Source organism: Ranitomeya imitator, chromosome 4, assembly GCF_032444005.1.
Source record: "Ranitomeya imitator isolate aRanImi1 chromosome 4, aRanImi1.pri, whole genome shotgun sequence".
Lineage (NCBI taxonomy): Eukaryota > Metazoa > Chordata > Amphibia > Anura > Dendrobatidae > Ranitomeya > Ranitomeya imitator.
Genome location: NC_091285.1, coordinates 176,996,352 through 177,011,026, shown reverse-complemented (window position 1 = coordinate 177,011,026; position 14,675 = coordinate 176,996,352). Strand labels below are relative to the sequence as shown.

The following is a 14,675-nucleotide window of genomic DNA, read 5'->3' as shown; positions in this document are numbered from 1 at the left end:
TGACCACGCTCGGGGTAGGCGAAAGGCCTTTCACGTCAACATGATGAAGGCTCATCACGAACGTAAACCTTTCGTCCTACCGGTCTGCAGCTTGCCCGAAGACGGGGAGGAAGACACCCTCCTGGACATGCTGGCCCAAGCCAAGGCCAATGGGTCCATCGAGGACGTGGAGGTAAGCGCCTCGTTAACTGAACCCCAGCGGTTGCAGTTGCAAACCACACTGGAACCATTCCGGGTCGTGTTCTCCAACCGACCTGGGAGGACTCAGCAGGCCACGAGGTGGACACCGGGAATCACGCCCCACTACGGCGAACACCCTATCGAATCTCTGACCAGGTGCAGCAGATTATGCGCCAAGAGATCGATGAGATGTTACAGTTGGGGGTGATTCGACGGTCAAAGAGCGCGTGGGCATCACCTGTAGTTCTCGTGCCAAAGAAGGACCGGACCACCCGGTTCTGCGTGGACTACAGGGGGCTCAACGCCATCACAGCCTCCGACGCGCACCCAATGCCGCGCATCGAGGAGCTGCTGGATAAGTTAGCTGGCGCAGATTACCTAACAATAATGGATCTGAGTCGAGGATACTGGCAGATTCCCCTGAGCCCTGAGGCACAGGAGAAGTCCGCCTTTAGCACACCCTTTGGACTGTACAAGTCCACGGTCATGCCCTTCGGCATGAAGAATGCCCCTGCCACTTTCCAGCGGATGGTCAACCTCCTGCTTCAGGGACTAGAGAAGTACGCCGTGGCGTACTTGGATGACATTGCCATCTTCAGTCCCTCTTGGAAGGAACACCTGCAGCATCTCGAGGAGGTGCTCAGGCGAATTCACCAAGCAGGACTGACTATCAAGCCGGAAAGTGCCAGATGGGCATGAGGGAGGTTCACTACCTGGGGCACCGGGTAGGCGGGATACCCTGAAGCCAGAACCGGAGAAAGTGGGTGCGATCGTGAACTGGCCCACTCCCGTGACCAAGAAACAGGTGATGTCCTTCTTGGGCACTGCAGGGTACTATCGGCGCTTCGTACAGCACTATAGTAGCCTGGCAAAACCTTTGACGGACCTCACCAGGAAGAAGCTACCCCACATCGTCAACTGGACAGATGGCTGTGAGGGGGCCTTCCAGGCGTTGAAAACCGCACTGTGCAACGCCCCTGTGTTGAAAGCAGTCGACAGCAGTCGACCGTTCTTGGTGCAGACCGACGCCAGCGAGTTTGGTCTTGGTGCTGTGCTCAGCCAGGTTGACTCGGAGGACCAAGAGCACCCCGTGTTATACCTGAGCCAGAAACTTTTGCCGAGGGAAGTGGCCTACTCCACCATCGAGAAGGAGTGCCTGGCCATAGTCTGGGCCCTGCAGTGCTTGCAGCCCTACTTGTACGGTTGCCCCTTCACTGTGGTGACCGACCACGACCCTCTGCGCTGGTTAAACACCATGTGTGAAACCAACGGCAGGTTGCTACGCTGGAGCCTTGCCCTTCAGCAGTTTGACTTCACCATTGAACACAAAACGGGCAGGGAGCATGGGAATGCAGATGGACTGTCCCGCCAGGGTGAACCTACTGAGGTGCTCATGGAGGCATACCGTCGGGTTCTACCTCCCTAGCGCACACCAAAAGGGGGAGGTGTCACGATATGGTATGAAATATCATAAGTAGTTCTCTTGCTAGCCGGCGTGGGCTAAGCCCCCCTTCTTGGAGTGATGCTGCAACAGTTTGTAGCTTCAAATTCCTGGCTTTCAACTCCCAAATTCTCCATCACCCCTCGCCAAAGGTATTTACGACTGGCATTTCCTGCAGTGTAAACTCTTTTCCAGCAAGAACTGGATTCTAAGTCGCTTGAATGCAGGGAAGTTCTTTGTTCTCTGTTTGTGAGATATTAGGCACACCGTTTACATTACGAATACGAAAATATATATTGTTAGAGTCCATCGGAGGATCTATACATCGCTCGAAACACGGGCTTCTAACTCCATCTGGTAAAGAAGTAGGGTTTTTTCAGTAAATATGTATCCCAGATAGGACATATTTGATATCATTAGAATGCCCACGTTAATCCGAGATGAATGATGGGTTTGTTATGACTATGACATGTTTTGTAGCGAAGTTCTAGAAATTAGAGAAAATAGTTTAAAGTTTAGTTAGACTGAAGAGGTAGGAGGGACGAGGTGATCCAACCCCTTTCTGGGATGTTACAGGCTGAAGTTATAACTGTCTGCCCAGATCCCCAGCTCATTCTTCTTCTTGACTTCTGCTCTCCTCCTGAAGCCCTGAGCACGTCCAATGAGCTGGGACGTATGGTTGCCTGCCATGCTTTGAACATGTGAGTGTTACCTTTTCTCATTTAATCCCTGTTTATTTCATAATTACCCTTGTACATATTTGCAATTGTCTCATTTGTAACATCTTTATAAAATATTTTTGATGAAGCACTGCATAATTTTTTATGGGATATGCTATTATATGTTAGTTCATTCTCCATGCTCTAAAAACCGTACCCTAAGTCTTCTGAAGGGAAATACGCTACTGTTGTGTTGGGTTAGCTTCGGACCCGTTTAATCGAAGCTGGTGGCAGCGATAGTGTGCTGACTTTTGGGATTATGTTGTAGTGACTGCGGCGTTGGTAATTATTGTTCCTGCCTGAGTGGGAGTAGTTTATCGCGTCGCTGCAGCGTGCCCAATAGCCAGTACATAGCAGGTAGCCTGTCGGGCGACCAAGTACCCAGGGTACAGTACCTAATCTGACCTGAGAGTAAGGGGGGCGCCAGAGAGCTGCAAGTGTTAAGTGGAACTGTAAGCGGGATATACATAAATCCCTGCAGTTTGTGATAAATTGAAAAGCAGTGGGATACCTAAAGGGCAATAGCCTTGTGGGTGTTTTTTCATCACATTGTAAGCAGTGGAGGGATAACTAAGATAAGCCCCCCTGCACATGTGATAGCTGTCTGTTGGCCTAAAGTCACCCCGACCCGTGACGTAGGGGTGACGGTCACGGTGTGAATCGTGATAAATTGGGGGCAGTGGTCAGGGGAATCCTGACACAAACTATTTAGTTATGTATATAATTCCACATGTGTTAATTCATAGTTTTGATGCCTTCAGAGTGAATGTGCAATTTTCATAGTCATGAAAATACAGAAAAATCTTTAAATTAGAAGGTGTGACCAAACTTTTGGTCTGTACTGTAGATATCCCATAATTCACGCCCACTGTAGTTCCATTGGCGGTGTCTGTTTATGTAGATTTTGTTCCTGTTAAATTTTTCACCATGCGTACAGAAAACGCAAACGCATGCAAAACGCATGGAAAAGCGTAAAAACGTAGCTTTTAATAAAAAAGCCTTTAGTGACTCTTTAATGACAGCCTGATTTTTTTTTCTTATCAAATTCTAGGCCATAATGACATTCCTTTATAATAAAGTCTAATATGTATAAGGCTGTTTTTAAAGTTGCGTGTGAAGCAAAGTAATGGATTCCAGACTGTTGTAAAGATTAGGATAATAATGGCTAGTTTTATGTATGCAATCTACATCATATCTGATTCTGCAGAGACTAGTAGTTGTCACCTCTTATATTTCGTAACCTGTCAGCAGGATTGTGTACAGTAACCTACAGTGTCAGGTCGGCGCCGTTCTATTGATTAAAATTATACCTTGGCTGATGAAATCCGCCTTGTGATTGTTGTTTAATCTGTATTGTCAGTTTTGAGTTAATGATTGGTCAGGGGCGGCCTGTGGGGGTCTTCATGTGGTGCTCTGATTAGGTATTCATCAGTATAGCTTCCGACAGGTCACTGACCTGATGTATTTTGCATACTGCATATCTTATTGTTTGAACAAAAAAAATTACATTCATCATGCAGGCGCCGATGCCTGCGCTTTTGCATGAAAGGGTCTATAATATTCATATTGTCATTTAATTTTGTCATATATATGTCTTGAGGAAAAAAAAATATCTTAATCAAAATGGCACTGGCAGCCGCGCCTGCGCAATAGCATCATTCAGAATGCGATAGATGCTACTGCGCCGGCGCCATTTTACTAGAGAAAATAAATAAATTGGCTCCATCAGGATGGCGCCAGCGGTGCCTGCGCAATAGTATCCATCTGATTACTCATAGGTGATACCGCGCAGGCGCCACCGCAGGCGCCCTTTTGCTAGATTCACACATCCGCGGTCTGTACACTGACTACAGTGCAAGGACTGGCTGCAGATCTCTTGACCGTAATTTGCCAGCGTCATAGACATGTATGAGGCTGTTACACGCCGGTCAGGAGATCCACAGCCAGTCCTTGTAGCTTAATTAGTGTACAGAGCGTGAGAAACATGGATGTACAAAACCGGCATAATGTTAGTTAAACAACAAATATATATCATAGTTGTACCTAGGCAAAGATTAACGCCAGTGAATACATAAAACAAACTGCAATTTCAGCAATATGTGAATTATTATGTAATTTTGCTGAGCAACTGCAGCTATGTTCTCAGTGTAAGGCCCTTTATCTATGAAGTCATTTTTATTTTATTTTCAAGTGTTATCTGTTGAACAAAGAATTTCCTATACTGTGCATCAGGTTTACAACCTGTAATAAATCATTGAGCTCATCAGAAAGTATGCAATTTGGTAAGTTACATAGGGTGGAAATAATGAATGTTCATAATTAGGTCAAGTGCAGCTTTAAAAACTTGTTATAGCAGGCTGATATGTACATACATGTAGCAGGAGGACAGTGTGACACAAGGAAGCGCTGTGGGTTTAAAGGAATTATTATTATATAATCAATTATTTTTAATACAAAATTAAATGTACTTGTTTGTTTTTTATTTCATAATTTTTTTCTTCAGCCACAGGGGGAAGCTTTTTTCATTTGCTGTTGTGTATACGATGCTTTCACACCTCAAATACGGCAGCACCTGGGCATAGGAGACTGCGCTCATTGTCTGACCGCATCTCCTACACTGTGGCTGCCTCCTGCTTGTGACCGGGACAGGCCCACTGGGCTGTTCAGTTCACAGTCGTGGGATGAGATTGCGGCTATTTTGTTGTGGCCCAAAGCTACACTGCGAGCTCCGGTTCCCCCTGTCACCGCCCACACTGTTCAGGGCATGCGGTGACAGGAGCTGCCGAACAGAGGAGGTGCTACAGAGCAGAAGTTCGGGTTGACGTGAGGATGTAATCCTTAATTGAATGCGCTGCAGCATTCAGTAGTGATGTACAATACAGACCAAAAGTTTGGACACACCTTTTCATTTAAAGATGTTTCTGTATTTTCATGACTATGAAAATTGTACATTCACACTGAAGGCATCAAAACTATGAATTAACACATGTGGAATTATATACTTAACAAAAAAGTGTGAAACAACTGAAATTATGTCTAATATTCTAGGTTCTTCAAAGGAGCCACCTTTTGCTTTGATGACTGCTTTGCACACTCTTGGCATTCTCTTGATGAACTTCAAGAGGTAGTCACCAGGAATGGTCTTGCAACAATCTTGAAGGCGTTCCCAGAGATGCTTAGCACTTGTTGGCCCTTTTGCCTTCACTCTGCGGTCCAGCTCACCCCAAACCATCTCGATTGGGTTCAGGTCTGGTGACTGGAGGCCAGGTCATCTGCCGTAGCACCCCATCACTCTTCCTCTTGGTCAAATAGCCCTTACACAGCCTGGAGGTGTGTTTGGGGTCATTGTCCTGTTGAAAAATATATGATGGTCCAACTAAACGCAAATCGGATGGAATAGCATGCCGCTGCAAGATACTGTGGTAGCCATGCTGGTTCAGTATGCCTTCAATTTTGAATAAATCCCCAACAGTGTCACCAGCAAAGCACCCCTACACCATCACACCTCCTCCTCCATGCTTCACGGTGGGAACCAGGCATGTAGAGTCCATCCGTTCACCTTTTCTGCGTCGCACAAAGACACGGTGGTTGGAACTAAAGATCTCAAATTTGGACTCATCAGACCAAAGCACAGATTTCCACTGGTCTAATGTCCATTCCTTGTGTTCTTTAGCCCAAACAAGTCTCTTCTGCTTGTTGGCTGTCCTTAGCAGTGGTTTCCTATCAGCTTTTTTACCATGAAGGCCTGCTGCACAAAGTCTCCTCTTAACAGTTGTTGAAAACACAAAAGCGCACAGAGAGGTAAAAAAATACTCTGTTACAAAAAAGTCACAGTAAATAAGCAAGTGCTAGTCAAAAAATGAAAAAATGAAAAATGTGCGCTTTTGTGTTTTCAAGTTCTTTGGTGGTGTGAACAGGTTCCTACAGACTTGTTCGCTATGCAGGTGGCCCATGTGTTTTTGGTTTTATAATTGTTTTATAATTGTTCTCTTGTTTCTACAAGACTGGGGAGTTCACCACTCCTCTGTGGGTCATTTACATTGTAGATGTTCCATCTCGCATGCTCTACGTGGATATTTTCTCTCTGAGCCCTGTTCATACAGGTACTATACAGATGATCAGGTTTTTAAATACATCAGATAGGGATTATATACATTAGACAGGACTGCTCTATTATGGGTATGAACGATGAAGAAGAAATATGCGGCAGTCACCCCAATGTTTGTCCAAGCTCCATTACCTCACCCTCCTGCTTACCTTATGTCCTGACGGATGTATGTACTAATTTATTTTCTCCATTAAAGTTCACGTCTTCACTGCAACATTGGGGTGAGTGCCGCATATTTCTTCTTCATCGTTCATATGAACTCTTTATTTACTATTGGAGTGCAGAGCACCATTACCCCCAGCATGCGTGACACCTGACAACCTGGGATTCTGTTTTAGTCCTGATCTAACTGCATCGCTCTAGTGCGATTGGTGGAGCAGCTTGACATACTTTTTTTGCAAAAAAACGTATTAACTAAATACCCTGTATTTTTTTCATTTTTTGACTAGCACTTGCTTATTTACTGTGACTTTTTTACAACAGAGTATTTTTTTACCTCTCCGTGCGCTTTTGTGTTTTCAAGTTCTTTGGTGGTGTGAACAGGTTCCTACAGACTTGTTCGCTGCGCAGGTGGCCCATGTGTTTTTGGTTTCTTAACAGTTGTTGTAGAGATGTGTCTGCTGCTAGAACTCTGTGTGGCATTGACCTGGTCTCTAATCTGAGCTGCTGTTAACCTGCGATTTCTGAGGCTGGTAACTCGGATAAACTTATCCTCAGAAGCAGAGGTGACTCTTGGTCTTCCTTTCCTGGGGAGGTCCTCATGTGAGCCAGTTTCTTTGTAGCGCTTGATGGTTTTTGCCACTGTACTTGGGGACACTTTCAAAATGTTCCCAATTTTTCGGACTGACTGACCTTCATTTCTTAAAGTAATGATGGCCACTCGTTTTTCTTTACTTAGCAGTCTAACAGTCTATTCAGTAGGACTATCAGCTGTGTATCCACCAGACTTCTGCACAACACAACTGATGGTCCCAACCCCATTTATAAGGCAAGAAATTCCACTTATTAAACCTGACAGGGCACACCTGTGAAGTGAAAACCATTCCCGGTGACTACCTCTTGAAGCTCATCAAGAGAATGCCAAGAGTGTGCAAAGCAGTCATCAAAGCAAAAGGTGGCTAATTTGAAGAACCCAGAATATAAGACATAATTTCAGTTGTTTCACACTTTTTTTGTTAAGTATATAATTCCACATGTTTTAATTCATAGTTTTGATGCCTTCTGTGTGAATTTACAATTTTCATAGTCATGAAAATACAGAAACATCTTTAAATGAGAAGGTGTGTCCAAAATTTTGGTATGTACTGTATATATGCCAGTCTCTGTGCCTCCAATTCTATATGCACCAGCTCCAGTGTCTCCTATGATGTATATGCTCCTGCCCAAATGTTTTTTATGTGATGTATATGTTCCATCCCCAGTGTCTCCTGTGATGTATATGTTCCATCCTCAGTGTATCCTGTGATGTATATGCTCCATCCCCAGTGTCTCCTGTGATGTATATGCTCCATCCCCAGTGTCTCCTGTGATGTATATGCTCCATCCCCAGTGTCTCCTGTGATGTACATGCTCCATCCCCAGTGTCTCCTGTGATGTACATGCTCCATCCCCAGTGTCTCCTGTGATGTACATGCTCCATCCCCAGTGTCTCCTGTGATGTACATGCTCCATCCCCAGTGTCTCCTGTGATGTACATGCTCCATCTCCAGTGTCTCCTGTGATGTACATTCTCCATCCCCAGTGTCTCCTGTGATGTACATGCTCCATCCCCAGTGTCTCCTGTGATGTACATGCTCCATCCCCAGTGTCTCCTGTGATGTACATGCTCCATCCCCAGTGTCTCCTGTGATGTACATGCTCCATCCCCAGTGTCTCCTGTGATGCACATGCTCCATCCCCAGTGTCTCCTGCGATGTACATGCTCCATTCCCAGTGTCTCCTGTGATGTACATGCTCCATCCCCAGTGTCTCCTGTGATGTACATGCTCCATCCCCAGTGTCTCCTGTGATGTACATGCTCCATCCCCAGTGTCTCCTGTGATGTACATGCTCCATCCCCAGTGTCTCCTGTGATGTACATGCTCCATCCCCAGTGTCCTCAGTGTCTCCAGTGATGTATATGCTCCATCCCCAGTGTCTCCTGTGATGTACATGCTCCATCCCCAGTGTCTCCTGTGATGTACATGCTCCATCCCCAGTGTCTCCTGTGATGTACATGCTCCATCCCCAGTGTCTCCTGTGATGTACATGCTCCATCCCCAGTGTCTCCTGTGATGTACATGCTCCATCCCCAGTGTCTCCTGTGATGCACATGCTCCATCCCCAGTGTCTCCTGCGATGTACATGCTCCATTCCCAGTGTCTCCTGTGATGTACATGCTCCATCCCCAGTGTCTCCTGTGATGTACATGCTCCATCCCCAGTGTCTCCTGTGATGTACATGCTCCATCCCCAGTGTCTCCTGTGATGTACATGCTCCATCCCCAGTGTCTCCTGTGATGTACATGCTCCATCCCCAGTGTCCTCAGTGTCTCCAGTGATGTATATGCTCCATCCCCAGTGTCTCCTGTGATGTACATGCTCCATCCCCAGTGTCTCCTGTGATGTACATGCTCCATCCCCAGTGTCTCCTGTGATGTACATGCTCCATCCCCACTGTCTCCTGTGATGTACATGCTCCATCCCCAGTGTCTCCTGTGATGTACATGCTCCATCCCCAGTGTCTCCTGTGATGTACATGCTCCATCCCCAGTGTCTCCTGTGATGTACATGCTCCATCCCCAGTGTCTCCTGTGATGTACATGCTCCATCCCCACTGTCTCCTGTGATGTACATGCTCCATCCCCACTGTCTCCTGTGATGTACATGCTCCATCCCCAGTGTCTCCTGTGATGTACATGCTCCATCCCCAGTGTCTCCTGTGATGTATATGCTCCATCCCCAGTGTCTCCTGTGATGTAAATGCTCCATCCCCAGAGTCTCCTGTGATGTATATGCTCCATCCCCAGTGTCTCCTGTGATGTACATGCTCCATCCCCAGTGTCTCCTGTGATGTACATGCTCCAACCCCAGTGTCTCCTGTGATGTATATGCTCCATCCCCAGTGTCTCCTGTGATGTATATGCTCCATCTCCAGTGTCTCCTGTGATGTATATGCTCCATCCCCAGTGTCTCCTGTGATGTACATGCTCCATCCCCAGTGTCTCCTGTGATGTATATGCTCCATCCCCAGTGTCTCCTGTGATGTACATGCTCCATCCCCAGAGTCTCCTGTGATGTATATGCTCCATCCCCAGTGTCTCCTGTGATGTACATGCTCCATCCCCAGTGTCTCCTGTGATGTACATGCTCCAACCCCAGAGTCTCCTGTGATGTATATGCTCCATCCCCAGTGTCTCCTGTGATGTATATGCTCCATCTCCAGTGTCTCCTGTGATGTATATGCTCCATCTCCAGTGTCTCCTGTGATGTATATGCTCCATCTCCAGTGTCTCCTGTGATGTATATGCTCCATCTCCAGTGTCTCCTTTAATGTATATGCTCCATCCTGTTTATCTTGTGATGTATATGCTCCATCTCCAGTGTCTCCTGTAATGTATATGCTCCATCCCCAGTGTCTCCTGTGATGTATATGCTCCATCCCCAGTGTCTCCTGTGATGTATATGCTCCAACCCCAGTGTCTCCTGTGATGTATATGCTCCATCCTGTTTATCTTGTGATGTATATGCTCCATCCCCAGTGTCTCCTGTGATGTATATACTCCATCCCCAGTGTCTCCTGTGATGTATATGCTCCATCTCCAGTGTCTCCTGTGATGTATATGCTCCATCTCCAGTGTCTCCTTTAATGTATATGCTCCATCCTGTTTATCTTGTGATGTATATGCTCCATCTCCAGTGTCTCCTGTAATGTATATGCTCCATCCCCAGTGTCTCCTGTGATGTATATGCTCCATCCCCAGTGTCTCCTGTGATGTATATGCTCCAACCCCAGTGTCTCCTGTGATGTATATGCTCCATCCTGTTTATCTTGTGATGTATATGCTCCATCCCCAGTGTCTCCTGTGATGTATATGCTCCATCTCCAGTGTCTCCTTTAATGTATATGCTCCATCCTGTTTATCTTGTGATGTATATGCTCCATCCCCAGTGTCTCCTGTGATGTATATGCTCCATCCCCAGTGTCTCTTGTGATGTATATGCTCCATCCCCAGTGTCTCCTGTGATGTATATGCTCCATCCCCAGTGTCTCTTGTGATGTATATGCTCCATCCCCAGTGTCTCCTGTGATGTATATGCTCCATCCCCAGTGTCTCTTGTGATGTATATGCTCCATCCCCAGTGTCTCCTGCGATGTATATGCTCCATCCCAGTGTCTCTTGTGATGTATATGCTCCATCTCCAGTGTCTCCTGCGATGTATATGCTCCATCCCCAGTGTCTCTTGTGATGTATATGCTCCATCCCCAGTGTCTCCTGTGATGTATATGCTCCATCTCCAATGTCTCCTGTAATGTATATGCTCCATCTCCAGTGTCTCCTGTGATGTATATGCTCCATCTCCAGTGTCTCCTGTAATGTATATGCTCCATCCTGTTTATCTTGTGATGTACAGTTAGGTCCATATATATTTGGACAGAGACAACATTTTTCTAATTTTGGTTATAGACATTACCACAATGAATTTTAAACAAAACAATTCAGATGCAGTTGAAGTTCAGACTTTCAGCTTTCATTTGAGCATATCCACATTAAAATTGGATGAAGGGTTTAGGAGTTTCAGCTCCTTAACATGTGCCACCCTGTTTTTAAAGGGACCAAAAGTAATTGGACAATTGACTCCAAGGCTATTTCATGGACAGGTGTGGGCAATCCCTTCGTTATGTCATTCTCAATTAAGCAGATAAAAGGCCTGGAGTTGATTGAGGTGTGGTGCTTGCATTTGGAAGGTTTTGCTGTGAAGTAAACATGAGGTCAAAGGAGCTCTCCGTATAGGTGAAACAAGCCATCTTTAAGTTGCGAAAACAGAAAAAACCCATCCGAGAAATTGCTACAATATTAGAAGTGGCAAAATCTACAATTTGGTACATTCTGAGAAAGAAAGAAAGCACTGGTGAACTCATCAATGCAAAAAGACCTGGGCGCCCACGGAAGACAACAGTGGTGGATGATCGCAGAATAATCTCCATGGTGAAGAGAAACCCCTTCACAACAGCCAACCAAGTGACCAACACTCTCCAGGAGGTCGGTGTATCAATATCCAAATCTACCATAAAGAGAAGACTGCATGAAAGTAAATACAGAGGGTTCACTGCACGGTGCAAGCCACTCATAAGCATCAAGAATAAAAAGGCTAGACTGGCTAAAAAACATCTAAAAAAGCCAGCACAGTTCTGAAAGAACATTCTTTGGACAGATGAAACCAAGATCAACCTCTACCTGAATGATAGAAAGAGAAAAGTATGGTGAAGGCGTGGTACAGCTCATGATCCAAAGCATACCACATCATCTGTAAAACACGGCGGAGGCAGTGTGATGGCTTGGGCATGCATGGCTGCCAGTGGCACTGGGTCACTAGTGTTAATTGATGATGTGACACAGGACAGGAGCAGCCGAATGAATTCTGAGGTATTCAGAGCCATACTGTGTGCTCAGATCCAGCCAAATGCAGCAAACTGATTGGTCGTCGTTTCATACTACAGATGGACAATGACCCAAAACATAAAGCCAAAGCAACCCAGGAGTTTATTAAAGCAAAGAAGTGGAATATTCTTGAATGGCCAAGTCAGTCATCTGATCTCAACCCAATTGAGCATGCATTTCACTTGTAAAAGACTAAACTTCAGACAGAAAGGCCCACAAACAAATAGCAACTGAAAACCACCGCAGTAAAGGCCTGGCAGAGCATCAAAAAGGAGGAAACACAGCGTCTGGTAATGTCCATGAGTTCAAGACTTCAGGCAGTCATTGCCAACAAACGGTTTTCAACCAAGTACTAAAAATGAACATTTTATTTAAAATTATTGAATCTGTCCAATTACTTTTGGTCCCTTTAAAAACAGGGGTGGCACATGTTAAGGAGCTGAAACTCCTAAACCCTTGATCCAATTTTAATGTGGATACCCTCAAATGAAAGCTGAAAGTCTGAACTTCAACTGCATCTGAATTGTTTTGTTTAAAATTCATTGTGGTAATGTCTATAACCAAAATTAGAAAATTTTTGTCTCTGTCCAAATATATATGGACCTAACTGTATATGTTCCAGCCCCAGTGTCTCCTATGTGATATATATGCACCAATACAACATGATCAGTGATAAATTTCCCAATGTGGGGAGACATTATTGCACCTTGTCTAGCAGAAGACCACCAGCGTGACTTGTGCTGGAGCCAAGGAGTCAGTGTACAGTACCTTCTGGAGAGTACCCATAACACAGTGTCTTCCAAACATTACCTATGACATAGTACCTTCCAGAGAAGTATGTCACATGAAAACTTTTATATTTCAATGAAAAGTTATTTGTATCATTAAAAGCTCTGTTATTGTGTTTTTCTTTTAAGACAAAAGATGTTAATGTGTTAATGTATGTGTTTTTTTCCAAATTAAACCCTCAATATTCAGGTTAAAATAGCAGTTTGCTATAAATAAGTGTGTTTTGGGATGCAGTCTGGGCACTTGGCCTCTTTAGGGTTCGCCATCACTGTACTAGGGTCACGGTGGTTCTTGGCGCTCACACTCAAGACTGAATCCATGAAAATATTTTGAACATTTTAACATCCGCATATTATTAACATGTCTATCAATCTTGTTATTTTCAAAATTACATGATGTTTCCTTTTTGGTGTCGTATGCACACATTAACAATTGTTATATTGTTTTTTTTTCTGCTCTACCATAGATGGTGCACTACATACATATTTCTGAGGCATATGTCATTTTGACTATTTGGATAAGGACGAGCAGCTGTAATATGATGAGATTTACCTCCGTTTACTCCAGGCACCAAGATAACAGATACCTATTCTTCTTGCTATTGTGTTTATCGGACTTAAGCCAAAAATAAATTGTCACAAGTAATGACTCTGTTGCTAGCAACAAATTAACTTCTTCACTTACCTGCTCAATTGTGAGATTGTGTACAGGTCCGGTTAGGTAAGGGGTGAGGAAAGGCTCTGATGGTCTCATGTAGGTAAAAAATCCATATATGCAAAGGAGGATAGTGGGGTACTTCCAGTTATTATTTTCTAATTTGGGGCATAATCCCATAACTGACTCTGAATCCTGAGTCACAAGTTGAGTTAAAGCTTCAGTTTCTCAGGAGTCAGTAATCTGTTCTCTGCTGAGGCTGAGGTTAAAGTACATTGTTATGCATCACATGGGAGAAGTGAGGAAACACAATGGTGGGAGGAATAAAGTAATGCAAATCTCTCTATAAATTTACATATACAGTACTGTGCAGAAGTTTTAGGCAGGTGTGGAAAAAATGCTGCAAAGTACAAATGCTTACAAAATTTATTATGGTAATTGTTCATTTGTACTCAATTAACAAACCACAAAATGAATAGAAATCTAAATCAAATTAATATTTGTCTTCAAAACAGCATCAATTCTACAATTCTTCAAGGTACACTTGCACAAGGTTGTGTCAAGACCAGGAGTGGGTGATATATACAGACGTGGTGACGTGTTTCTATTATACTTTTCCTCTGATTGTTCCACTCCTGGCCTTGACTTACAAATACTGGCTTAAAATACTAACAAAATACTGAATGTGTAGATGTGGCTTAGGGTACCGTCACACTATACGATTTACCTACGATCACGACCAGCGATATGACCTGGCCGTGATCGTAGGTAAATCGTAGTGTGGTCGCTGGGGAGCTGTCACACAGACAGCTCTCCAGCGACCAACGATGCCGAGGTCCCTGGGTAACCAGGGTAAACATCGGGTAACTAAGCGCAGGACCGCGCTTAGTTACCCGATGTTTACCCTGGTTACAAGCGTTAAACTAAAAAAAAAAAACAGCACATACTTACATTCTGGTGTCCGTCAGGTCCCTTGCAGTCTGCTTCCCGCACTCAGTGACTGCCGGCCGTAAAGTGAAAGTGAAAGCACAGCCGCTGTGCTCTGCTTTCACTTTACGGCCGGCAGTCACAGTGCGGGAAGCAGAGACGGCAAGGGACCTGACGAACACCAGAATGTAAGTATGTGCTGTTTGTTTGTTTTTT

The 14,675-nt window shown here is 44.8% G+C and overlaps 1 protein-coding gene across 3 annotated transcripts in view; it reads right to left on the bottom strand.

The window, feature by feature from the left end:
- LOC138675684 (thiamine transporter 2-like) overlaps nucleotides 1–13,780 on the bottom strand; it is a 58,010-nt gene extending 44,230 nt beyond the window's left edge. For all 3 annotated transcript variants that reach the window (XM_069764115.1, XM_069764118.1, XM_069764116.1), the window contains exon 1: nucleotides 13,563–13,780. In XM_069764115.1, the coding sequence (XP_069620216.1) occupies nucleotides 13,563–13,712 (150 nt within the window). In that variant the 5' untranslated portion in view covers nucleotides 13,713–13,780. The remainder of the gene's footprint in view (nucleotides 1–13,562) is intronic.
- Between the last annotated feature and the right edge of the window lie 895 nt (nucleotides 13,781–14,675).